Source organism: Amblyomma americanum, chromosome 10 (assembly GCF_052857255.1).
Source record: "Amblyomma americanum isolate KBUSLIRL-KWMA chromosome 10, ASM5285725v1, whole genome shotgun sequence".
NCBI classification, from domain to species: Eukaryota; Metazoa; Arthropoda; class Arachnida; order Ixodida; family Ixodidae; genus Amblyomma; species Amblyomma americanum.
The window spans coordinates 28,061,249-28,086,858 of record NC_135506.1 but is presented as its reverse complement, the minus strand read 5'-3'; the positions used below and the strand labels follow the sequence as shown (position 1 = coordinate 28,086,858).

Below are 25,610 nucleotides of genomic sequence, written 5' to 3'. Positions count from 1 at the left end.
TTTTCAATGTTTCCCAGGCCTACTGTTGGTGACATCACAATGAGCGGGATGTTCGTGTTTACGGCCGTTCTGCTGCTTTTCTTAAGCACTGCCGCGTCAGTGCAACTCGACACGTCGGATGGAGGCTATACGGAACTGCGGGTATCCATCAGCAACAGCGTGACTCCTGACGAGTCCATCATTGGTAACATCAAAGTAAGCTTTTATTTTCTCTCCCCCTTCCCCATGGCATGTCGGAGCTTTTTTTTTTTTTACGGCGCATTGGTTTTGGCATTGCTCTAAACAGCGAACAGAATAAGTGTCGTGTGCCGGTAAAAGGCAGAATTCATTGTCAGAGGGCCTCAGATGAAGACGATAAAGTGGTTTTACGCGAGAACACCATCCCTTACACGCAGAGATAGTAATGATCCCAAAACCAGGGAGAAAGTTGCTGCTCGAAAATCTCAGACCGATATCCCTTACATCGTGGCTAGGCAAACTATATGAAAGGATAATAACGAGACGCCTACAATACCTTATGGAAGACAACGAGCTATACCCCCACAGCATGTTTGGCTTTAAAGCAAATTATCAACATAAAACGTGCTACCCCAAATCAGAGACGAGTTTTTCACTAACGTCGCGACACGAGGAGAGCACGTAATCATTGCGCAAGACATGAAAGGGCGTTCGACAACGTCAGCAATGAAGCAATATTAACGGGCCTAAATAACGTTGATTGCGGCAAGAAAATATGCTGGTATGTCAAGGCTTTTCTAACAAACCTAACAGCAACGATAGGAATCGGTGAAATTCGCTCCTAGTGTTTCCACACTTCCAATAAAGGAACGCGCAGGGATCAGTAATCTCCCCCATCCTCTTCAGCATGTCGATGATTGGCTTAGCAAAGCAGTTCTAAAACATAGAAGGCGTGCGGCACGCAATATATGCCGACGACATCACAGTGTGGGTCAAGGAGGGCTCGCTCGGTGAGAAAGAGGGAAAGCTAGAGGAAGCAGCCGCATGCGTAGAGAACTACGTCAGAGATAGAGGCCTTGCCTGCTCAACAGAAAAGTCAGAACTCTTAAGAATCTGGAGAAGCAGACAAAAGTCATAAAGTACCGGATGAGGAGGAACTCCGGATAAACGTCTATCTAGAAGGACAACCTATACCGTAAAAAACGGTGATTGGAATACAAGGAATGTGGATCCAATCGAATCAAAGATGCATACATGCCCTAAACTTAATCAAAGCTTCGGCGACGCCAGTGGCCCGCATGATAACTAGGGTCTCTAGAAGGAGGCAAGGCATGCGGGAAGTTGACACTTTAATATTCGTCAGCAGCCTCGTAGTAAACAAAATAACATAAAGGCTCCCATACTACAACTGTACTGAGGGAGAAATGATTCAATCAGACACAGTAATAAGGAAAGCATATAAGACAGCACTCCACCTACCGCAAGCAACCTCAACGTAAAGACTCCTAGCCCTTTGTTTGCATAACACTTTTGAAGAGCTGAGAGAAGCCCAACATGCGGCGCAGATACGAAGGCTAAAACAAACCGAAGCGCGGATAGCGCTCCAAAATAGATGCGGCTACGAAGGTGCTCTACAAGAAAGAAAAAGAACAGAGCGAATACCTGACGAATATCGCAACACACTCAACATAGTCTCGATACCGAAAACATGGATCACAACCTGCATAAAGGACGCAGGAGATCTAGGGTAATATATGTTCAACAAATCCTAGGCGAAAAAGAAAACACTCTGCACAGAGACTGGGCTGAGTAGAGGAGATATACTCGAGAAACCAGAAACAGGATGATACACCATCCCTTCGTGCCTAAGTTTCTTGCCAGTTTACCGTAATATCGTGGAGATACTGTTCTCTTTTTGGTGACGGTGATGGAAGTGAACTCTTTCGGACCTCCTGTGGAGCCCCGTGGGTCAGCCGCTGCTGACCAGAGGATGCGTCGCAGCCTCACGACTGATTCAAGCAGCCAGGACACTGCGTTGTGCTCTGTTGTTGGCGATGACTCTTGACCTGACGACGGCTTTATCCGAGTCCTTAGCAAGAAGGCAAAACGGAGACTGCATTAAGGTGAGGACTCTTCGGTGTCGAGTGAGTCCCTAATCATCCCGAAGCGAGTAAAATCGGCACATACTGCTCTAATTGTGCCAGAGACCCCCACCGACAATATTAACCACATCAACAGGCAAGCCACGTTTAGGTTCCTAGAGGCTCGTTCCCGGGGTCAATCAAAGACGTGAGGGTGAATCGTTATGGGAATGCCGTTGCCATTGATGTCACGGAACGTATCGTGCTTGAAAGGTTGAGCATCATCTAAATGGTCGGCGGCATCAGTGTCCGTTCATGGCATGTCCTCCTGGGCAGCTGCTCTACGGCAGGCACCATTTTCGACGTCGAAATTGCCGTTGTCAAGATCGGTGAATTCGTGCCTGGGGAGTGTTGCTACAAAACCAACGTGAACTCGCATGAGCCATTGGGATGAAATGCAGCTGTGAGGTCTGGCATTCACGGAAGCAGCGGTGACAGTGGCGGCGTCAGGTGGGCGATTCTGTCCTCTGGTGTCCGGACGGAGTGGTTCTTGCAACGGTCACACTGGGCATCTCGACTGAGTTCCCGCGTTTCGTACCACAGGCGGCGGATTACAAGGTCGTTAATGCACCTGCTGGGAAAGGTCTGGACATTACTTTTCCACTGTGACACCAAACCCTCCACAATGGTGAAGATCGCATCCCAGTGTTCGATCCGTCTTTGTCCCTGTCCATCTGCTGGGAATCGGCCTGCCATTCTTTTCTCACGAAGGCAATGACCTTGTAGCTGTGGTGACAACAGCACGACACTGATCGAGGACTTTGTTTTCAACTTTCTATCAACCGAGCTGCGAGAAAGCCATCAGAACCGCCACCTGCCCCGGGCGGCACCACCAGTGTCTTCATCTGTTCACTTAGTAAGGTGTGGGTGCGGGCTAGTTGGTGGAATAAGGTTAGGAGAATGATGTCCAAACAAGTGTATCGATGTAAGACGAAAAGCGCGAAAAAAAAACATACGCAAAGAAAGACAAAGAGTTGGAAGCTAGCGCTTGTCCTTTGTCTTTTTCTGCGTCCGTGTGTTCTTTTCCCGCTTTTCGTCTTACATCTGTTCACTTGATTGGAGATCATTCTCCTAACCTTATTCCACAAGTCAGGGATCTGGGTAATGCTAAGGCTATTTAACAGGGTGCTGGTTAGTTATCGACACACTCCTTTATCGACTGTAAATATGTAAAAATAAACTACGGTACAGTTTGCTTCTTAACGGAGTCCGACATCGTCCTTCGGAGCCGGGACCTGCGGAAATGAACCAGTCAGAACTCGCAAGGACCCCTCCGTCTACGACACTGGCGGAAGGGGTGGGATTGAGGCGCAGCCGCCAACACCATATGTGGCTAACCTGAAAATTTTATTTCGAGGAGCTACCGACTTCGGGTTACTATTGCAACCTCATATCCTTGGGGAGACAATGTGCATCACGTTGACTTTCCAAGGGGACTGCCTTCCAATGTGCCCACTGCATTCTCCTTTATATTTCTTTCTTTTTATGGTCGTACAATGTTTTTTGCATTCTCGGCCACGCCGGCAGGGCAGATGTTGTTCTTTAGTCCAAAGTAACCTCTGTATTCTCAGCCACACAAAGGCGATGCTTGCCTGGCGGAAGTCCAAAAGAGCCATTTGCCGCGGCGGTGATTACTGAGCCTGAAAGGAGCGAGCGACACAAGAAATGACAAGACACGATTCCACACCCAGAGGGGACGCTGCTAAGTTGCGGCGAAGTCGTCAATCACGTAAAAGGTCTTCTAGAAGTGTAGTGGCCATTGAGAAAGATGGTCCAGGAATTCGTGCAACTTGTCCTCGCCCTCTGCATACCTCCCTAAATAACGGGGGCCATGTGAGTAGTGATGCAGGGACGGTTGTCGCAGACGGGTCTTGGCCGGAGCCACCCACGCCCACCGTGAACGAACAGGTATTGCGCATTCAAAGTACCTAGTCAGTCGCTAATCAAGCACAAGGACCAACTCTGGTCCAAGGTCGGGATCGGCAGGTTATCTGGCTGTCCCTCCCCAAATAGTGCACATCCTTAGTGATGAAACAGTCGTACGCACCTAGTGGGCTGAGCCTGCTGTTGTTTGAACCCTAGCTCTGGCACCAGTGCAAGTTCGACACGCACAGGTAATTGCAAAGCTGAGGACTTTCGTCAACACCATGCGTGCGCTGCTTTACAGCGTTCACACGACAGCTGCACTAAAGGCACTACGGGTGTGGATATGCTCAATCTAGTCGCTGCAGCTTTCCAGTAGCTGGCACAATGGAGCCTCCAGCCTCATCTTTCCGACAAGTCGGGATATATCACTTAGTCATCTACATTATAAACCGCAACAGCAAGCAGCCTTTCTTCCCGGTGGAACGTCTGCGCTGCGTTACGGCGCAGTGCTGAGCAATGAAAGACGGTGAACGTGTTTTATTGGGGTCGAAGCGCTCGACAACCTTCATGGTGTGCAGGCTACGGTTGCAGCACCCTCCGACTTTCAGTGCATTGTTTGATGTTCTTGCTACGGACCGCATTTCTTTACTTTATCTTGTCCTTTTATGCCCCTTTTATCCATTTCCCCCATTGCAAAGTAGTCAACTGGAACACCCTTGCAGTTAACCTCCCTGCGCTTCCTCTATCATTCCTTTCTCTCTCTCAGAGAAGCGTTCTACGTCGGTTCTCGTGTTTACGTTCTAGCGCGCTTTTTTTAGTCAGGAAGCTCTCCGTTATTGAAATTATTTGTTTATTCGTGTTCAGTTCTTTTTGGCATGCTCGTTTCGCGTCAAGGCGTGATGCGTTCATGTTTTCATAAAAATACTATTAATCGGATAGCATTCGATGTCCCGATAACGAGAAGAGGCGACCTCCGCCCATGCATATCACGGGGGCAGGTCCACCATGTCAACCTGTGCACAGCTCCTCTGTATTCAGCCTCCCGAAGTCAACGTGACTAGCGGGTTGTAACGTCCTCAAGAATATTGGTGCAGGTAATGTGTTACAAGCCAGGCAACCTACGATAAAAAGCGAGTGATAGATAAAAAGGAGCAGCGATAAGGATTAGGCAGAGGCAGGTGCACATGCCTCGCCCCAATAAAGCGAAACACACTAAGAGACTATATGCCTAGCAACAGCGGACAACCTAAAGTTGAATTTCTTGTGGCGCAATGAGTGCAGATTGTGCGAACGATGAATATGTGCAGGCACTGTTCCGATCGTCAACAGAGTTCCTTCACAAGGCTACCAATGGACGAGTGTACTTCAAACACGTCATCATTGAGGTTCCCAAGACGTGGCCGAAGAGAAATAGCTCCTGGGCACCGTCGTCCAACGCCTCCGAAAAGAGCGACGTGCTTATCGACATGCCCACGCCACCGTACGAAGACAGGCCGTTCACAACACAGGTGAAGCCGTGCGGCGAGCCGGGGGAGTTCATCCACCTCACTCCCGGATTTCTGGCCACATTTACCAACTCTACGGCTAAGAGGTTTATTAACCCAGGTAAATGAAGTTGTTTTCTGCACGATAATTTCGCTTTAAGTTCTTTACGGCGATAGCTTTTATTACCGAGGAAGACCAGCGGAAGCACGTATGATCGCCTTCGCAGCATCCGGGGCTTGCGAGAGGAACAGGTTTGAAGAAGGAAGAGTGAAAACGACGTTACCATGGTGGTTGGGAGAAAGAGGAGAGAGTCTGCAGAGAAAACAATAAGGCAAGAGCAGAATATGCTCCTACGGATCTGGCAAGGAGGCATTTAGAACAGATGGCAAAAGTGGCTATATCAGGGTGCTTCCCTATCCCCTTAACCACCTTGGTAAGAGGGATAGGCAAAAGTGGGGCGCCAGTACTTGTGCGCCGAGTGCAACCCCCCCGCCAAGAGCACTAACCAAGAGTCGGCCTACTGCCTAGGTTGAGTGTTCTGGCATGCGTATTGGCGCCCCTCTATTTCCCTTCTTCCATTAACTATCCCTCTATTCTAAAGCTCCCTACGACCTTGAGACCGTCGGGATTTAAGGAACACGAGGATGGAGAAAGGTTCGCGCATTGTGCGGGTCTGCCTTTGTCGCGTTGGCCTTGGCCAGCGTACAGCTCTGCTGACAGGAGGCGGGTCGCCGATGCGTTTCTCGGGGCGCGCTCTTGTGTTCGTGCAGTTGGACAGAGTAGGAAGCTGCTGTCGGGATACAGCCGTCATGCCGCCGGAACGAGTGCTACACTGTGAGGAACAGTTCGCTTGCAAACGGGCTGGAAAAAAAAGAAGCGCTGGGCGGAGCAAACAGAACAGCAGAAAACGGCGAATTGATGCGCGGAGCGATGTGGCGAAAGGAACGGTGAAGTTGCCGAGACAGAGTGCGACGCGCCACTCAATATAAAGCACAACGGAAAGTAGCTGGAAAGCACGAGGCTGCTGCAGCGGGTGCAATGCCCCACCGTGAAATATTTCGAATAGTGCTACAGGATGTGTGCTATGAGAGTGTGCAGCACAGCCTGCAGGCCATCAGGTGTCGTCTCTTTTACTCTCCAGAATACGGCAAGGAAGCGAGAATTTTTCTCATGAAGAAAACTTGTTAAAAATTGGCTTATGCAAGGGGACCTGATTAATCCAAGCTGATTACTGGCCGTGCTAATTAATGGCGCCACAGTTATCCATGACGCATGCGCACGCATTGCGTAATGACGGAAACTCTCCAGGGACTGCCGCCCCACTCGCAGCCGCGTGCCTCGTTCAGCAGTTGCCACAAGGATTGCGCGCGCGCCTATCGGACTGCAGGGCAGAACTTCCTCCGGGCCGACGCTGGCTTTTAGCCTCAAGAGACAATAACGACGCTGTTGTTGACGCATGCGCAGCTCCCGTGGCCGTGCAGCACGTAGGCACCAGGGGCGCGTGAACCGACAGTTTCGCCGGTGTAGTAGTAGTATTAGTTCCTAATGTAAAATAAAAACAAAAAGGAAGGTAAAAGATTTTTGCTAACCCCTGCATATGCCATGACTACGGCGGCGGCACCTGAGTTTTGGCACCGGAAATAAAGGAGAGCGGGCCGTTTGAAGAAGTGAAATGAAAGAGGTAACACCGGCATTAGTTTAGGTTCGGCTCTGTGTTCTGCTCTATTCTGGCACCAATGCCACCCGCGGCGCAGACAGCGGGATGCTAAAGGCATTTCACGCTTAAAAGTGCGTTTAATAAAGACCCACCTTCCCAGCGTACGTGTTCGTGCACGAGTGGGCCCACTTCAGGTACGGCGTGTTCGACGACTACGGCAGCCTCAACGACAGCAGATACCCCCTGACCTTCTGCTACAACAACACGGTGAGCCACACGGGAAACATTGCACGACACGAGAAAAGATGGGAGGGATGGACAGTTTCCGGCAGACAGTTTTTAAAAAAACACATTACAAGGAGATATTAAGAGTATCTAGAAAATAACTATGCATATACAAGGAGACAGTGCGGTCTACCAAGAGTCGAAATAAAAACCCAATGTTCTGTGACGTACTCCGTTCTTTAATTCTTGAAAGGCGGCTAAAATTGCCCGCACCTAGCAGGCAGCAGACGGCCATTTTTCTCCGTGGCTTGACTTAGGCGTTTTACGTATGTGAAGAGCAGAGGTCCCTAGTGTATGTTCATGATTTCTTTTGCGAAGGACGAAGCTAATCCCTAAGAGTTGGATCTAGGTTTTGGTGCTCGAATGGCGCCTTCATTATTACGAACCTTGAATGTTACGAACCGAACCAGACAAACTTTATTTAAAGATGATCGCGTTCACAACAGCTATAGAGCACTTGAGACTCAGCCTAAACATTTAGTAGCCAACGCTTAGACCTTGCTAACACCTGCTGCATGTTACAGGTCGTAGTGCGGCTGGAATTTCAGCCCTCGATGGCACATTTGATGATGTCGGCGTGCAGGTTTCGTCGGTTGTCACAACCATCGCTTCGTGTTTCGGATCGCAAGCCAGGGATAAGTTTTAACGCCGTAAATAAAACCCAACGACGCTTAGAGAAGTCCTGTCTAACAAAAGCTTTAAAGCTCTCTAGCGTTTCTATAGCATATACAGGAGCATTACTCGTTCGCTTGAAGTACCGCAATCTGTATTAGCGGATCAAGAGGTTTGCAAGAGTTTCAAGAGCACCGGGGCGTCGGCCCTCGTGGCCGCCACTCAAGGAGCGAGAATTTTTGCATCGATAGCTCCCTATAATGACTCAGTTTGAGTGCTTCTAGTACCCTTTAGCAGCAACGGTGATGAAAAGTGCACTTGGCAAGTTTTCTTGCAACGTTTTCTCGAGACGTGAGTCAGGGGAAAAAAGCTTGTGACATGAAGCAACGCATAATGCCTTGAGAAAGGGCGTTCGAATCTATTCTATGGAATGCAAATATAGTCTATATTGAAAGAATCATTTCTAAGACCTCTTAGCTTTAACGCTAGCAGCAGCACAGGGCGTATTCAGGTTACTGCTGATGATAATGATGATGGCAGTGCAGCTGGCAAGCTCGAAATGGGGTTGTTGATAACGGCCACGAAAACAGTTCACGGATGTTTAGTCGCAGTGAAGAACGAGTTCAGTTGTAAGTCAGATCAGTAAAACTTAATAGAATATATGGCATAGCCATAAACGCGGGATATCAACTGTGTGGGTTGAATACAATCTAATGAAAATAAACCCTGCCAACAATCGAAAGAGTTTAGCGGACTATTTGGGCATGTAGCCGTTCTAACGAAATCAGTATCAGCAGAGCTGTACATTATTTTATTGATGGCTAATAAGGGGAATAGCAAAAAGACCCACAACACCAATGTTTTTATTTGCATTGAATCGTTGACGTACCAGATGTGCTCATCACTTCGTAAATGTGCGCGCGAATTATTTCCTCAGGTACGGATGAACGCCTGCTCGAGCCGAATTGTCTTCAGCCCGAGAACCGCAGAAGGAAGACTGTGCTCAATTAACAAAAAGTGCCGCTTACATCGCAACTGCAAAGTCATCATCAAGCAGTTGGAATATGACCCCATCCAGTCTTCCATCATGTTTATGCCCTACTTCACCAATGTAAGAAGTATTCGCTTACTCTGGTGAAGAAGTGCGGGATCACCCGGACGGTTTGAAGGGGCTGAGAGTTAACAAAAGCTGGTTTAGTGTGTGAAGCAGAGCAAGCCAGGGGCCAGCGGCTAAGAGGCCTACTGGTTAACCATTTAATAAAACTATTCGCACGGCTAGTTGGTGATTGATTTTTCTTTTCTTGAAATAAACATCACTGCATATTTAGACGAATACACCGCCCCGTCCTGTCATGCCTTTATGTGTATTCGTCTAAATATGCAGCGCCTGTTACTTTCAAGAAAAGGGTGATTATGATGTCAAAACATACATATAGTACCAGGCGGTAGGTCTGCCATTCTTGTTGCATTTATTCGGGATCGAACTGCAGTTTGTGCCAGGCAACCTGTATTATGACAGTGAAATGAACTCCCGCCCGAATTCATATATTAGTGATATTAGTGAAGCCCAAGGCGCAGGAATGCGTTTTCAGTCATTAAATTCGCCTATTGCCTCGAGGGATGGGACGTCTCCGGACGGAGGACTTCCCAATGGCTGGAAGGAAAGTTAGACGTGTTAAAAACTAAGAGCACTGCAGATGAGGACAAAGCAAAAATGTTTCTTACCAGACTGGAAGTGACGTCAGCATGACAGATATTGTGGCACTTCCGGTAAAGGCACCAAAAGCTGCTTACTCATAATGGAATTAGGTGTCTGTTTGTACTTTCTTATTGATGGCATGCCAGTGATGCAAAATACTGTATCGATTCCTGAGGGAGTCTGGCCTGCCTGATAAATTGTGAATATGCCACACGCACCTCCTTAGCCTCTTGCTCTTTTACATGTTAACCTACCTACATTTCTTTCCGTGTTTGTCTTTATCTCTTGGCTATTATCACTTACAGCTGTTAAATAAATAAGGTTCAATTCCGCTGCCCGAGTCCTCGGGGCCATAAAGTTCTACCTGCTCCTCCTCCTCCTCTCCTTTGAAACATCGCACCCCACACTGCTGTGCATCAACGCATTCTCCGCGGTTGCAGGTTAGCCAGTTCAGTGACAGCCGGAACGGACCTTGCCCCCACATCCCGTACGCCCCGAACAAGCAGAACCAGTACTGCGATCAACGTTCGACTTGGGATGTTATCAGCAAACACGATGACTTCATGAAGTGAGTGGGATAGTCCTAGCAGCTGCAGCTTATAAGTAATATCACTGGGACTTGTCGTAGTAGTGAACTATTTGAATAATAGCAATAATATCCTCACCTGCTTCCAACATTCCCACCGTAATTCAGAAAGAGCCAGGATGGGTTATTCCTATAAAAAGAAAAACTTATTTATAATGTTTATATCTTTGCTTGTATTAAAATCAATGTTTTTAATTATAAAAGTCACCCAGGTGTAAAACTTACTGAACACACGTTTCAGAGCTTTAAACAAGTTCAAATAGACTGAGAAATGTTTAAATGACAACATCACCTAGAGGAGAAATAAAGAGTTTCCGAATTCATTCGCGCACTAAATTACCGCATGGCGTGTTTCCCAATAGAATAAGTTTTTGTGCGCTTTGGGTTTAAAGACCGAGTGTGCTGGCGTTGCCGCCTGTTCGCTATGTTGTCAAAGAATTTTCTTGAGCTTTTGATAGTTTTTATAATTTAATAGCTTTTAACACATATTTATAATTAATAGTTTTAATATCGTTTAATAATTTTAATAGTGTGCGAATAGCTTCAGAATATTTTTTCTTTTCTACAGACTAGTTTGTGGTTGAGAAATACCTACATGCTTTGGTGTACAAAAGCCAATACCTGGAGTAAACGACAAAGCATCTTAAAAACATGGTAGGGAGAGTAGGGTTATTTCTAAACTACTGCGGTGACAACTCGGCATGTAAGACATTCGTGGCGATTCGAAAACGAAACGAATCAAGGGAGACATGGGGACTCATGGCCGGAACAGCGCAAGTTCACATCGTGTTGACAGTCAGCAAGTAAGCTGATTAACAAAACAAAGCTATAGTGTAAAACAACCTCAAGGGAAGACAAGGCTGTTAAATTGCACTCCTGGAGTGTAACTGACTAACACAAATGATTGAAAAATGTATGAGCGCAAAGATTCGCACAAAGATCCCCAGGTGGTCGAAATTATTCCGGAGCCCTCCACAAGGGCACATCTTTCTTCCTTTGTTCTCTCAGTCCCTCTTTTGTCCCTTTCCTTAGGGCGGCGACTACTGATCCGGAGTTCCCGGGTTCGAACCCGACCGCGGCGGCTGCGTTTTTATGGAGGAAAAACGCTAAGGTGCCCGTGTGCTGTGCGATGTCAGTGCACGTTAAAGATCCCAAGGTGGTCGAAATTATTCCGGAGCCCTCCACTACGGCACCTCTCTCTTCCTTTCTTCTTTCACTCCTTCCTTTATCCCTTCCCTTACGGCGCGGTTCAGGTGTCCAAAGATATGAGACAGATACTGCGCCATTTCCTTTCCCCAAAAACCAATTATTATTATTATTATTATTATTATTATTATTATTATTATTATTATTATTATTATTATTATTATTATTATTATTAATATTATTATTATTATTATTATTATTATTATTATTATTATTATTATTATTATTATTATTATTATTATTATTATTATTATTATTATTATTATTATTATTATTATTATTATTAGGGTGGCGCAGTTTCGTTGGGGGCCAAGATGTGAGAGAGATACCGCGCAATTTCCTTTCCTTAAAAACAAATTCAATGTTTAACAACATACGGACTCCTGACCGAAGCAGTGCAACTTTTGACAATGTTGAGAATCAGCAAGTATTCTGATTAACAAAACAAAGCAGGAATAAACAGCCTCATGGGAAAACAAGACTTTTAAACTGCGTTCCTATAGTCGGATAAAACGTAAGTCTGCAGTGAAGCTCCGCCCACATTTAGCACCAGCGCACAATATTCCTCCACGATAAAGCGTCGTCCGTTTTCGAAACTTCTGGCTGGCGAGTAATACAGTACGCCGCAGACAAAGCTGAGTGTTAACCACTGCAGTTTTTTTAAGTTGTATCCTACTATAGTGTGCAACTAACAACAACAAAGAATTTGGAGAGTATATGAGCGCGTAGTTAAATACCGCTCGGAGCCACTTACACCACTAATTTAGTGCCTTCACTAAGACTGCTCGTCCGAAACATTTGGCTGAAGCAAGGAACATCGAAACAAGTTTCAACATTGCTAGTCTGGGACCTTAAATAGCATTAACAGCAATTCCGTCCTGATTGATCCTTAGTAAAAACCGCCTTTATGCCTCTTTCTTGAATTTTTGATATTTATCCTGTTGCGAAAGACGTGTTTATTCGTCAAAAATTTCCTTTAGAATTTTCTTGACTATGACGTCTGCGCACAAAGGACTCCATGAGCACAGTTTTAAAGGGATTTTGGAATGAATCGCGATGTAACGTAGCCCAATTCTATTCGCACCCATAAAACTCTGTCGATGAACCGCAGTTTATTTGCCAATATTGTGGTATGTGAAAAACTTTTGGGCCTTGTTTATCTTGCTTTAAGTGAATAGCATGTTTGGCTTTTGAACGCGTTGATTGGTACAAAGATACATACCAAATTCCACGCATCCTCACTGTCATTTTAAGCTCATGACTTCGGCAATAAAAAGTGTTAGGATTTTATCCTGCAGCTAAACCGAGCATTCGTGCGAAAGCGCGTGTTTAGCCTGCTTGGCTCAAGATTTTGCTTTGGTGGGTCGTCGGAACACCCGACGTCGATAATAGATTCTGGTTGAGCTCTGATCGGGGTTATAAGCTGGTCTGATCTGTTCGCGCCGCAGATGGAATTTGGTGAACAATGACGTGCAACGCACAGCGCGAGTGTGTCGCAGTTCCGCAAGAGGCGGGATCGGCTGCTGCGATAACGTAGCTCTATCGTCCTGTGGGAGGAGAAGCTGCATGAACACTGGCTATGATAAGATTTGATGAAGAGTCGTACCTTTGTTCATTACTTCATGAAGCGACTCATTTTGAACACGGCATAGTGAGAGTTTCTCTTCGCACAGACCGTGGACACAACTGAGGCCCGACGTAAACGCCATATTTCGCACACGCTGTAATAAACTCCGAACTCGTTCTGCGTGAAGTGCTGTGCATAGCAGGCATCGACACCACTGTAATGATTCTCCTGACACATGCCGACGCCTGACCTCACGCCTCTCTTCGAGCCCACCCTCGTGTTGATCGGTGGTTTCGCGACCACGGCATTGTCGAGCGACTTCCGCATCTCTTCTAGGCGCCCTTCTTACTCAGCCTTCGCTGCGCATCGATGCCGCCCTCTCTGTGTACCTGCTGTAGGCGCTGTTGTTTCGCGCCGTCCCGCTTCGGTGAGAATCGGCGGCACTTAGCGCCTGAACGTCGACGCTACTCTGTGGGTATGGTAGCCAGCCAGGGCGCGTCTCTTCGGACTCGGCCTTTTACTTAACTTCGGAATAGCAGCGCTGGCCCCAATATACTGTCGCTCGGTGAGCAAGCACTTGGAAGCCGATGATCTGAACAGGCAAATGTGAGCACGCGCGCCGCACGTGGCTTTCCGATTGGTCCAGCTGCTGTGAGCGCGCGGCGCCGCAACGACTGGCCGCGCATCGGCGAGAGAGCTCCATTAAGAGGTCGGATACAACACGAAATCTGAGTGACATAGCTGAGTTAAGTTTTCTCTTCTAATCTGTAGCCTATTTTTGCCCACCAACGCAATCGAGCGGCGTACGGCAAATATCTCTCTAAGTAAACTTTTTCTTGCATCATGATGCCTTAAGTGGTTTGAAAATTCAGCGCCGATAAAAACAAATTTCTTTATTCAGCGATACCCGTTTCCTAGCACTACCTGCAGATATGCAATAAATATTCGCGGAAAGTTAAAAAAAGAGCCTGCAGTGCGAAAGAAACTACCAATTCAGACGCGAGTTCGATGGCTATTACAACCTATTTATTAAACGTGCCTAACAGAAATTTGTGGCTGTTTTTATTCTTTGGAGGTTAATGAATATAGAATCTGCACATATTATTGTGCGACCTGTGCAAGAGAAAGGAAAGAACGAATGCGAATTGTTTTCTTATTCCAGCCTGCCCATGCCGGACATGTCCAAGCGAATCGAGGTGACCTTCGACGAAGCACAGGAAGACAAAGACCTACAGCAGCGCGTGGCGCTTGAGCTGAACGTTTCAAGAAGCACGAGGGTGAGCAAAACCTTTTGGCGGTCATTGACCCTTTCAAAAACCTCGTGCATTCTACCAAAGCAACTCGCTCTTTTTCTCCCTTAAACGTGAACCTAGAGGAAATTTTTCGTGCCGGGTTATTTCCTCGGAATGGTGCGTAAAGCACTAGCCATGCACTGAGATGTGAAATAAGGCTGCGCTTGGCAAACGATTTAGGATTAAATTTAATTCCATTGTGGCTTCGATTTCGCCAGACAAGACGAACGGCGGCTACGTCCGTCACAAGTAGAGGGTTTCAAGCAAGACCATGAAGAATCACAGTGCAAAGCAGTTGTAGTAAACGTTCGTGGAGACTTCACCGACGCAAACGGGAGAACTCTGCGGGCGGAATCCGCACGTCCTCTGAAACGCTTTTAGTCACACATACGCGACGTACACAAAAAGCGATTATGTGGACGTATTCTGCTCAATATGTACTGCTAGCGTACGTTGAGCCGTGCCATCAGCGTCGAAATGTCTGGAAAAAATTTCTCAAAACTGGACAATTGTAAGATACTGTTATGAAAATATCGGAGGAAACAGTCCATTCTTCGGATACTATACGAAATCTTTCTTTCAAAGTGCTTCCATCTGACTGCGCGAGAAAACCAATGAGGTACTCTTTTGAAAATAGCAGAAACATTTATATAGAAAAATGTAAGACCGCCGTCGGGTGATCTCCGGGTATATTGATTGTTATAGAGAAATCTTGCATCTTATGAAGCAATTCCGTTCATCAAAGATTTCCCGCTCAAAAATGCTTTTGTTCAGAATTTCTGGACATGTCTCGCCTCGTGACTCGTGTGATCGTTATCTGGCGTTATTCTGCGCCTATTTCGGCTGTGCTGCCGAAGCTCTCTTCCGCGTACACCTTCGTGCAGCGTGTCTTGCAAAGTGCCTCAACCTCCAACGTACACTCCTAGTCCTCCAACGATGCGCTTCGTCCAGAAGAGTTGCAGGTCCGTGCGGTGCGTGCGGATCATGAACACTATTTCATTTCTTAAAAGCGCACTGCAATGTCCGTCCACCTCAACTGCATCTCGCGTGCCTTCCTCGGCGGGTTTGCATTGCATTCCTTTACGGGTCGCAACGAAGCCAATTCGGCATGTTCTGAATATCAATACACGGAGCTGCAGAACGCAACCTATCAGCGGCTTTCGGCTTTCGTCTTGCATTTAAAGCTCTTTCTTGTTAGATATCATGCAAGATCATTGCGCGCAGAGCCCTCTACGCGTGCAAGGCACACTCGCAAGATACGAAATCCCACCTACGTCCAAGAGACCCACGTAGACCCGTTGCGCACTGCCCTTGCGAACTCCTAACTCGTAAGAGTTCCACGCGCACAAAGCCTTTTTGGTACGCGTGAGTAAAACTGTTCAATAGCTGCTCATTCACTCACTTTCATTCCGGCTGCTGGAACCGGCTATAGCGCCTGCATGGAAAGGGAGCGATTATACTGGAGCTCTTGTACGCCTCACTTAGTATGAGCTCTACACGTGATGTAAAGCGACCGTTCCGCTGCTCGCACCACTGGCCTCCACTAGGTGGCTGGATGCCGCATTCCCGCTTTCCGACCTCATCCCGACCTGGAAAGGACGCGAGACACGACTGAGACACCTACAAACAAAGACAATCCTTAACCCCTACTGATTATGTTTAATCACAAATAATGAGCGTGTCCCTGCATGCCCGCACTGCGCTGACTGAACGCACACCATCCACGGCCAAATTTTGTGGGAGCCTGCCAGCAAACCCCTCCAACGACACTTTTGCCAGCTCCCTTGATCGAAGAATGGGGCGTGCATTGAACACAATGTTCTTATCTGTTTGTCTTCAGAGCGTAAAAAAGAAGTAGCGGAGTGACGATGAGGTTAGGTAGTCTTAAAACCAAATTTTATTGTAGCAAAGAAAAACCGGTCGATGGCGCGGAAATTCTGACACTCGAAGAGCCACTCGTTTTAGAGCTGCCGCAGTTTCAGTTTCCAGTCAGTGGCGGACGATGTGTCTTCTCAGCTATGGCAGGTTTGTTTATCTTCCAGACGTACTTTTAACCAAACTCCATAGCACAGTCCACGTTTCAGCTGCACAGCGTGAGAGAAACGACTCAGGAGAAATACGAAGGCTGCAAGGCGGGTGACACGCGCTGTTAGAAGTTGACTGCATTAAGCGTCACGAGTAAATGCCCATTCACGCATGAGGGTATCATGTACTAAAGAGTACATGATACCCTCCGTCGAAAAAGCAGTGCCTTAACTTTTTCAGGCGCTAATGTAAACCAGCAGAACACGGTCGGCACCTCTCCAGTTAGTAGCCTCGCCCTCAGTCCAGTTCAGTCTAAGCATAATTCAGTAAAATGCGAGGTCACTGCGACAGCGGCTGCGTGGCGAAGGTTTCCACCCATTCTTTCTTAAATTCATCCCTATTGGTGGTATAACTTGGGATTAGAGAGCGAAAACGTGCGTCAATATCAAAAGCAGAGTTTGCAACGTTTACGCACCTGCTTGACACAGAGCTCACCATGCTCCGTACGTGCTGTGTGTAGCGGCGTCCTGTCGTCTGCTACCGTCGTCCCATGGCGATGCAATGGATCGTTATTTTTGTTAACGTCTTTTCCGAAGACTTTTCCGAAGCCAGCATCAAGAGCCGTACTACAGCAATGAGCAGTTGTCTTCTTGGCGCAATGACCCGTTAGAATGCCCTGCCCAACGATATAGTTTCATGCAACGATCGGAAATCGTTTCGCGCGAAACTACGCAGTGAAACTCAACACGTGAACCATTTGTTGCCCTGTACTTTTTCCTATAATTTTTATTTCTGCGCTTTTTTGCTTGCTCTGTTTGTAAGCACTTGATCCTCCTTATTTTATTTCTTAAGTGTTTTTAGAGTTGCAGTGTTGGGTTCATTGCACTTGTTTTCATCATGAGTGCATTTATGCAAAACCATTTGTAAACCCCTTCCTTATGTAATGCTGTCGGGCCTTTAAGGATTAAATAAATGAATAAATGAATGAAACTAAAAATGAATCCGAAAGACAATGCTGAGGTCCGGTTTCGTGCACTTTCAAAGGCTGACTTCCGTGATGAGGCTGCTTACTTCCGGTAGCCTCACTTTGGGGCGCCCGTTGCACCATGCAGCATCCTAGTGGAGATGAGTTGCTCGCAGCCGAATTCAATATGCTGGCCGTCGTTTGCTAATGTCTTGAGTACATTCCGAAAGCATAACATGCAACAGAAATTTGGTTTCCTGCTTATGGATGCCGCCATATTTTTCGTTTCCTTAAAAATGCAGTGTGAATTAAGCGAGAAATTTCGAATTTTTCAAAATCTAAGATGAACCTAACTGGAAAAAAAGGTTCTGTTCTGTTGGTCTGCAAGAAAATAAAGTTAACAGAACCTACCGCTTACTGCCGCCGGTGCGCATGCGCGGTCTCCCCTGCGCCACCTGTGGAAACCTGGCGCCATCGAACCGCCTGCGCTGGCACTGATGTGTCTCTGTAGCAGTGGTAGAGCTCGCTATACTATAATGATTGTTTTCTACAGCTGTAGCCAAGGAGCAGTATGCCGAGCATACAGCTCGCCATTTGTAAGTTTTTTCTTCTCTCGAAGGTCAAAGGGCAAAATTTTACCCCAGCTTCTAAGAGACTGTTTTCTCGTGTCCACGTGTACAGAATGAATACATGCCAACCTTCGCTGCACCTTCTTTTCCTTCTTTATTTTTTCTTCACTTTTGCATAAGTTCTATTTACACTGCTGAGATTGACTGAATTCAGTTAATTCTTCGCGACAATCTCGTCCCATAACAGCAGTTGGATGCCGACGAAGAGTTCACGAGCTCGCTTGACAGTAACTACCAAGTGGACTTGGCCGTAGGAAACTCGACGGTGGTGCAAGTGAAGCAAAACAGCCCTAGCAACATGCGAATGCAGATCAGCCTCAACGACCCCAGCGGGCAGCCGTGCCAGGGTTGCCAGGAAAGTGCGAACGCGGACGAAACAACCGTCGCCATACCGAGTCCGGGAATGGTAATTGGCCGCTTAATTCAGTGCGCTCTTGACCAGTTTGACATTTGGTAGAAGGCGCCATTAATTAGAGCAAGCTTCCCATCACTGCTGCGTATATGTGGCAATGGATGGATGAATGCTATGAGCATTCATACTCAAAACGGCGCTGTGGCGTCCTCCAATATTTTCATTCTGTATTATTCTTAATACCATACTCTATTCAAACACTGCTTACGCTGAATACCTGGAAGTAGTAATATTTCAGGCCGCGTACAAAAGCTGGGAACGCAAACGCTTGTCTGTTGTTACTGGTTTAATTTATGCCGGTAAAATATTTCTCTAATAGTTTTTAAATGCTAGAGTAATTGCAAGAACATGAAAGAAAGAACAACCATATGTTGCCGCAACGACTCGTTCCCCATTACCTCCGCAAGTAGAGAACGATGCTCTACTAGCTGAATGAAATGGGCACATGTCGCGCCTTCTACTTTGGAGGTATTTATTTAAGAGTAGGCTAACATTGAGGGTGTTCTTCACCGCCGCACACAGCAATATTAGCGGACGTGATGCGTGCCCTTATGCCTACCGCAAGTGCTTTGTGAAGCTTTCTCCCGAAACACGGAGGAAAGAAAAACTTAGAAACTGTTATGTCAAATTTTCTGAAGCCGGACGTGACATCTCTTACTTGCTAGTTGGCGGCCGCTTTAGAGCACTTGCGCATGCGCAGCAGACAATGCAGCAGACGACGACGCAGTGCCGAGCGTTACTACTGGCTGTTTTGTCGGCCAAACACTCCCAGGATTCCTTTCGAAAGTACGTGAAGTCTGGCAGGCTTTATGGCGTCCCGCTGCAATTGCGAGTGCCGCACTCCCAAATGTCAAGCTCAAAAGGTTATGTTGCTTACGGGCGCAATAATGGCTGGCTACGCTTCTGGAGAGAGCTCAGGTTAGCAAGATGAGTTAACGAGTGTTCATCTCTGCTTGTTTCAATTGTTTTGTTGCCGTCACCTCATCTTTGTAATGGCCGGCCCTAAAGGATGCGGCAATAATTGATTGGGACGGTATTTGGCGTGTAGGCCAACGAATGTCTTCTTCGAGAGACGTCGCAGTTTCTTCTGCTCGGTTTTGTTTGCTTCTTATGCCCGAGAACTAAAGGGTAAATTCAAAGTAATTCCATTTCTTTGCGGCACTAATTTCACGCGATTCCATCACTTTTTGCGAGCAATAATTAGGAATGTAATCTATCTACATTGGTACTTTCAATGAAACTAATGAGTCACTTAATTTACTCCTTTTGAAAAATAATTCTTTTTTGCCCCCTGTACTGCCATGTTTTTACTCATGACGTTGCACCCAGTACTAATGTTCTTAGGGCTCTGTGATTAATCTCTACAGTGGGTCGTACTTCTGCCTTTACGCAAAAAACCACATTCCTGAAACTATGCCCTGGAGCCATCATTCCTTTCCCGTACCCTGAAATATTGGTTTTCTTCAAATCTTTTTATTTCATGCCGTTTTTCTGCAAGCACCTGGTCAGTTCAATCGTTAAAAATCAGCAGAACTGGATATTTGCGCTAATTGTGAGCCCTAAAGCGTCTCTTTTTTCTCCACAAGATTTAACCAGGGTTTGCAAATCCTCCGCGCATCTGCTAATAGTACAGTATTGTCCGCACACAGTAAACCCATGAGCCGCTACTCTATGGCATTTTCGCTTAATCTGTACGACAGATTACAACCTAGATGGCTTTCTTGTAGCCTCACTTTGATACTTACCGCATGAAGCATGATCAGCAGCAGTGACTGAAGGCAACCCTGCCTTAATCATTTGTGTACCTCAAAGGTTAATGTTGTTATTGCTTCAAACGCACTTTCAACTTCAATATCTCACCACATTTCCGGCTCGAAATCAATTATCTCATGACCGATGCCTTCATCTTGTTCTATTTCACAGGAGCTCCCTGTTCACGTTGACGTATCCACCGCTTATGTGCAGGAAGGCTAAATACATACGTCTCCTTTCCGCACTAGCTATTTCAGTAAGCAGAAACTGGCTATCATCTAAGCGCCTATTCCGCCTGCACCCATTGTGTGTTTCTGAGTTTAATATTAGTTTCTATTCATGTCTGAATTTTTAATCTCACCACCTGTATTGCCAGCCTGTAAATAACTGATGCTGTCGTAATCGGTCTGAAGGAATTTTATGTTGATCCTGTGTCGTTTTCCTTCATAAATCAAATTGCGTTTGCTGTCACCTGCTGTCCAGAATTTTCTTGTTTGTGTTTACTATTTTGAATAGCATTTAACAAAGTTTTCTTGCTCCTAAAACCGAGTTCATTAATCGGCTTGATAATAATTTTGTACACCTCTGAGGATACGCATTTAAGATTATTTGCTTCAGCCATTTTCCACTTAAAAATTAATCAGTTCTAAGTTCTTTCTAGCGTGCAGTCCTGCTTTCCTCCTTCGTTCGGAGAGACCACCCTATCCTCGCTCCTAAATGACTCAGCGATAATTGATGTAATATACTTACCACCAGCATTGTACTCCTCTAAGCATTTTCTCTCATCTAAGCATTTTCCCTCGGTATCCTGAATCCATTCTTCCTATCTCTCATTCTTTTTACCCAGACAACTTGTACGGTTCCAGAATTTTCTTCACCACCTCTAATTGAATCGCCAACTTCAGCCATTCAACGATCGGTCGACTGCTTTACATTGCCCTTGGCGAGCGCCAGCATTCTCACGTTCTTTTGTATATAAGATTCCCATTATTCTCCCTTTCATCTTTTGATAACTCCGGCTTTTTCGCCACTCGGTGTTGCGAGCCGCCGCTGTGGCTGAGTGGTTATGGCGCTCGGCTGCCGGCCCGAAAGACGTGGGTTCGATCCCGACCGGGGCGGTCGAATTTCGATGGAGGCGAAATTCTAGAGGTCCGTGTACTGTGCGATATCAGTGCACGTAAAAGAACCCCAGGTGGTCGAAATTTCCGGAGCCCTTCACTACGGCGTCCCTCATAGCCGGAGTCGCTTTGGGATGTTAAACCCCCATAAACCATAAACTCTGTGTTGCGATCAGTTTGGCCGTTTTTCTCCTTTGGCCTCCTTGCTTTACTTTTTCACCAGCTTTGTGGCATGCTCTTTCATTTTTAGTGGGTTGCCGCTTTCACTTGTTTGATTGTCGTACTCATGAGTTGTTCTAATTGATTACCATACCAATTTTTCATTAGGCATTTCTTTGGCCTCCTTGCTTTACTTTTTCACCAGCTTTGTGGCATGCTCTTTCATTTTTAGTGGGTTGCCGCTTTCACTTGTTTGATTGTCGTACTCATGAGTTGTTCTAATTGATTACCATACCAATTTTTCATTAGGCATTTCTTTGGCCTCCTTGCTTTACTTTTTCACCAGCTTTGTGGCATGCTCTTTCATTTTTAGTGGGTTGCCGCTTTCACTTGTTTGATTGTCGTACTCATGAGTTGTTCTAATTGATTACCATACCAATTTTTCATTAGGCATTTCTGTATTGGTTCCTCAACGCTTGGTGCTATCAGCACTCTTTGTTCGTTTCATTTCTCGCTCCCTTTTTGTATTTTCTGCGTTCCTGTACTGATCCTGGCGCCAATCTGCAGATTAATACGCTTATTATCACTTCCAAGACACTACTCCCCTTCATCGCCTATTTCTATTTTTGTGAGCTTGCTACAAATTCTTTGCGAGATAAGGCCGTAGTAAAGGTCGCCTGCATGTTCCGTAATTCTTAGATGATCTGTCTATCACGTATAGCTTCTCCATTTATAATAGCTAATTCCCGCTGCTCGCAGAGGTCTTGCATTAACTTCCCGCTATAATCTGCGCACCCATCCAGATCATCAACGTGACCATTGACGCGCCGAATACAATTACAACTGTAGCACCTCGCAACTGTTTCATATCGTTATTGGGACACTTAACTAGAACCTGTTTTTTTTGCCTACCATTGCCACAGGTCCATAAATGAACAACCCGTAACAATGTCCTTTTGCAGGTAATTAATCCTGTTACCCAGACTTGTTTTGCAAGTTGATTTAATCTGCGCCAATTTGGTCCTTGATGAATCAGGATTCCTACCCCTTCCCCTCCCTCTTTTTAATAATATTAATAATAATAATAATAATAATTGGTTTTTGGGGAAAGGAAATGACGCAGTATCTGTCTCATATATCGTTGGACACCCGAACCGCGCTGTGAGGGAAGGGATAAAGGAGGGAGTGAAAGAAAGAAGGAAGAAGGAGGTGCCGTAGTGGAGGGCTCCGGAATAATTTCGACCACCTGGGGATCTTTAACGTGTACTGACATCGCACAGCACACGGGTGCCTTAGCGTTTTTCCTCCATAAAAACGCAGCCGCCGCTTTTTCCCCGCTCCTTTTCTGTTGTACCCTTCCAAGACATAGCCCCTGATAAGCGGAGGATTTTCCAGATCCCTCAGATGCGTCGCGCATAGAGCGTACACGCCTATTCATCGTCCTCGAAGTGCTGTGCTGTTTCTAACCTGTTCGCTCTCTTTCTACCCCTTACTAGGTTTGTATATCTGATCCTTGTGATAAACTTATTTTTATATTTTTCTTCCTTGAACTCTAAGCGGCCACTTTATTGGGCACAACCTACATTACTATGCTTCCTGCTTCGCCGCCAGCTAGTCCTACGTCCAGGGTCCCTGCGGAGTCCCTAAAAAAGCCAATGCATGGCCTGCTAGCCGATCTCTGCTCCCACTCTTCAACTGGTGGATGCCGTCTCGTGCAAACCCTCTGCCCAACCGTGTTCCACACACCCTTGTTGTTTCTTCCACGTGCAAACCTTTATCCAGGCTTGACTTCCTAATTTCCCGATTTTCAATCGCCACATCCCTGCCAACCTCTGCGCACCGTTTGAGCCTGCAGTGTCCACCCCTCAATCAGCCGTTGCTGTCCTATTGCTTTTCTATCGTGAACTCTTTGAGCTAATCTTTCCACCAGATGTGCAGCGTCACTGTTCAGTCCCGCTGCTACGATTACCACGGTAACTGCCACATTCTGCGACAGTTTACTTTTTGTATTGCTGTGCATCGCCTTCATTGTCCTCTCTTTGAAGATGGCGACTGGTACTCGCCTGCCTCTTTTTACCTGCATTATAATAGAGGGTGTTTCATCTAACACTTTACACAAATTTTAAAAATCGGCTTAATGATTTAGAAGGCTTTTTGGATTTACCATTCTCAGTGGTGTACTACATCAAGATACAAATAGTACGTGCTAGTTAGCAGGCTAATTAACTAATATTCAACAGTTAAATATCTAACTATAGAAGTTAGGCTCCTGAATTACAGAAAATAATATCCCTATCTGTTTTTAGAATTTCGAAAAGGCAGATACCCTCAGCGCTTTGGCTCAACAAATTTTCAATACTTCGACGAGTAACCTGAACTAAAGAAGTTGCTTTGCCCGCAAGCTTTTCAAAAGCGCGTGCATTCTGCCGCGATGTAGCCAAAATTTCTCGCGTCACAGCGCCGAAAGTAACCGCTTTCTTGAATTTCCAGAAACATAAATGGATACTACTTACGGTAGGCTACACGCGTCTCAAAAATTAAGAAGCATAAGAGAAATAGTTGAGTTAATCATTCAACATTAGTTAACCAGCCTGCTATCTTGCACGTCTTAGCTTTATTATAAGGTACTGTACTGCTCACAATGCTATGTCGATAAAATCGCTCTCCTAACTGAAAAAGTCTATATTTCAATATAATAGTTCAATAATAATAAAAACAACCGCTAAATAATTTATAATTAAATATAACGGAATATAATTGACACCGTTTAGGTTTTGGGATTAATCAGCGTAACGATGACTGTAACATGTGGTTGGTGTTTAGGTCACATAAGGCATAAAAAATCGGCTATGTAATTCTTCACGGGTCATTTTTTGTATTTCTAGATCTTGGAAGAGGCCGGATTAAATGTTAGAGTGATTTAAAACTACATATCTGTAATTAATTTCAGTTTTTCTTGTTTATAATGTAACCAAAACAAACTTGCCGTCACAGTCTTCGTTCGGTCGATGAAACCGAAACCGAAACAATATGAGAAAAAAAATTGCAATTGTAAAATACTTAGGCAAATACCACCCGGTAATTCGTGTACTCTAATGTACAACGCATCATTTGACATGAAAAAATGGGCAATGAAATTAAGTGCATATCCTTTAAATCAATCCTGGGACAAGTATCCATCCTTTAGCGCTCTCTTGTCGTTACACCACTTCTGCTAGTCCGCGCAGTCACCTTGCAAGTGCTGGTGCAAGCGCGTCGCTGCTTCCTGAATGCACTGAAAGGCGGCTGTCTAGTGGCTGAGCATTACCAGGGCTCACTGACACTTTTTCCTGCCCACAAGGTTGGAAACAGGACACTTCATATGACGAGTCTCACCTCGACCCCAGTGAAGGTCAGCGTCCGGGTGGAGTCCGAACCCAGAGCAAAAGACTACGAGCCGATACTAGTCACCTGCAAGATGCCCTACTTGATCGTGGACAAGTCCGACCGAGCGGTCGTCTTCGCCAAGGTCACCAAGGGTACGAAGTCGGTTCTAGACGCCGTCGTCCTCGCCAGAGTTTACCGCCCGGAGAAGGATCCGCTGCCGATAAAGTTCCCACTTCATGACGACGGAGAATGTAAGAGCCAGTGCTAGGTGTGGTAATAGACATTCGGCCCTCTTCCGCAGTCTAACACTATCAAACAAATGTTGTGCTCGGACGTTCTCCAGAGTCTTTTTGTCTCCCTTGTTTGTGGTGAGCAACACAAGAAATCTGAACGGTTTACCAAACACCTGAACCTACCCTAAATCAAGACGTCTAGGGGAATATCTTACTATCGAAGCATTAAAAGCGCGATTAAGAGTGAATGTCGGACTGTTGAATTTATTCTTTTGATGTTCAGCGTTTCTGTTAATAGTCTAATGATAATTGATTATGGAAAGCTGGAGGACCACATGACGCGGATGTTTCACGTAACCATGGTCAGTGAATCTTCTGATCCATTAAAAACACACTGTTACGGGTGTTACATTAGTGTTTCCTGTGCTGGTGTCTTTCAGCCTCTCATCTTTTTTTTCCTTTCCCTTTTGCTCTCTCTGCCTTCTTTTTCTTCAACTCTCTCGCTTTCTCTCCCTCCATTTTTCATCCACTGTCTCGCTTTCTTTCAATCCTACTTCCTTCCGCTCTCTCGCTTTCTGTCATCATGTGCCTTTCCTGA

At 46.0% G+C, this 25,610-nt stretch overlaps 3 protein-coding genes across 3 annotated transcripts in view; all 3 read left to right on the top strand.

Moving 5' to 3' along the window:
* LOC144108096 (calcium-activated chloride channel regulator 3A-1-like) overlaps nt 1-25,610 on the top strand; it is a 181,069-nt gene that overhangs the window by 15,043 nt on the left and 140,416 nt on the right. The gene's annotated exons all lie outside the window — the stretch shown is intronic.
* LOC144108098 (calcium-activated chloride channel regulator 1-like) lies at nt 24-10,275 on the top strand. The gene is made up of 4 exons (XM_077641379.1): nt 24-195; nt 5,273-5,570; nt 7,268-7,395; nt 10,144-10,275. The coding sequence occupies exons 1-4, from the start codon at nt 40-42 to the stop codon at nt 10,273-10,275; spliced, it is 714 nt and encodes a 237-aa protein (XP_077497505.1). The 5' UTR covers nt 24-39.
* LOC144106665 (uncharacterized) lies at nt 14,231-25,114 on the top strand. Its single transcript, XM_077639503.1, has 3 exons — nt 14,231-14,339; nt 18,160-18,378; nt 24,754-25,114. Exons 1-3 carry the CDS (start codon nt 14,232-14,234, stop codon nt 25,045-25,047), a joined length of 621 nt encoding a protein of 206 aa, XP_077495629.1. The 5' UTR covers nt 14,231; the 3' UTR covers nt 25,048-25,114.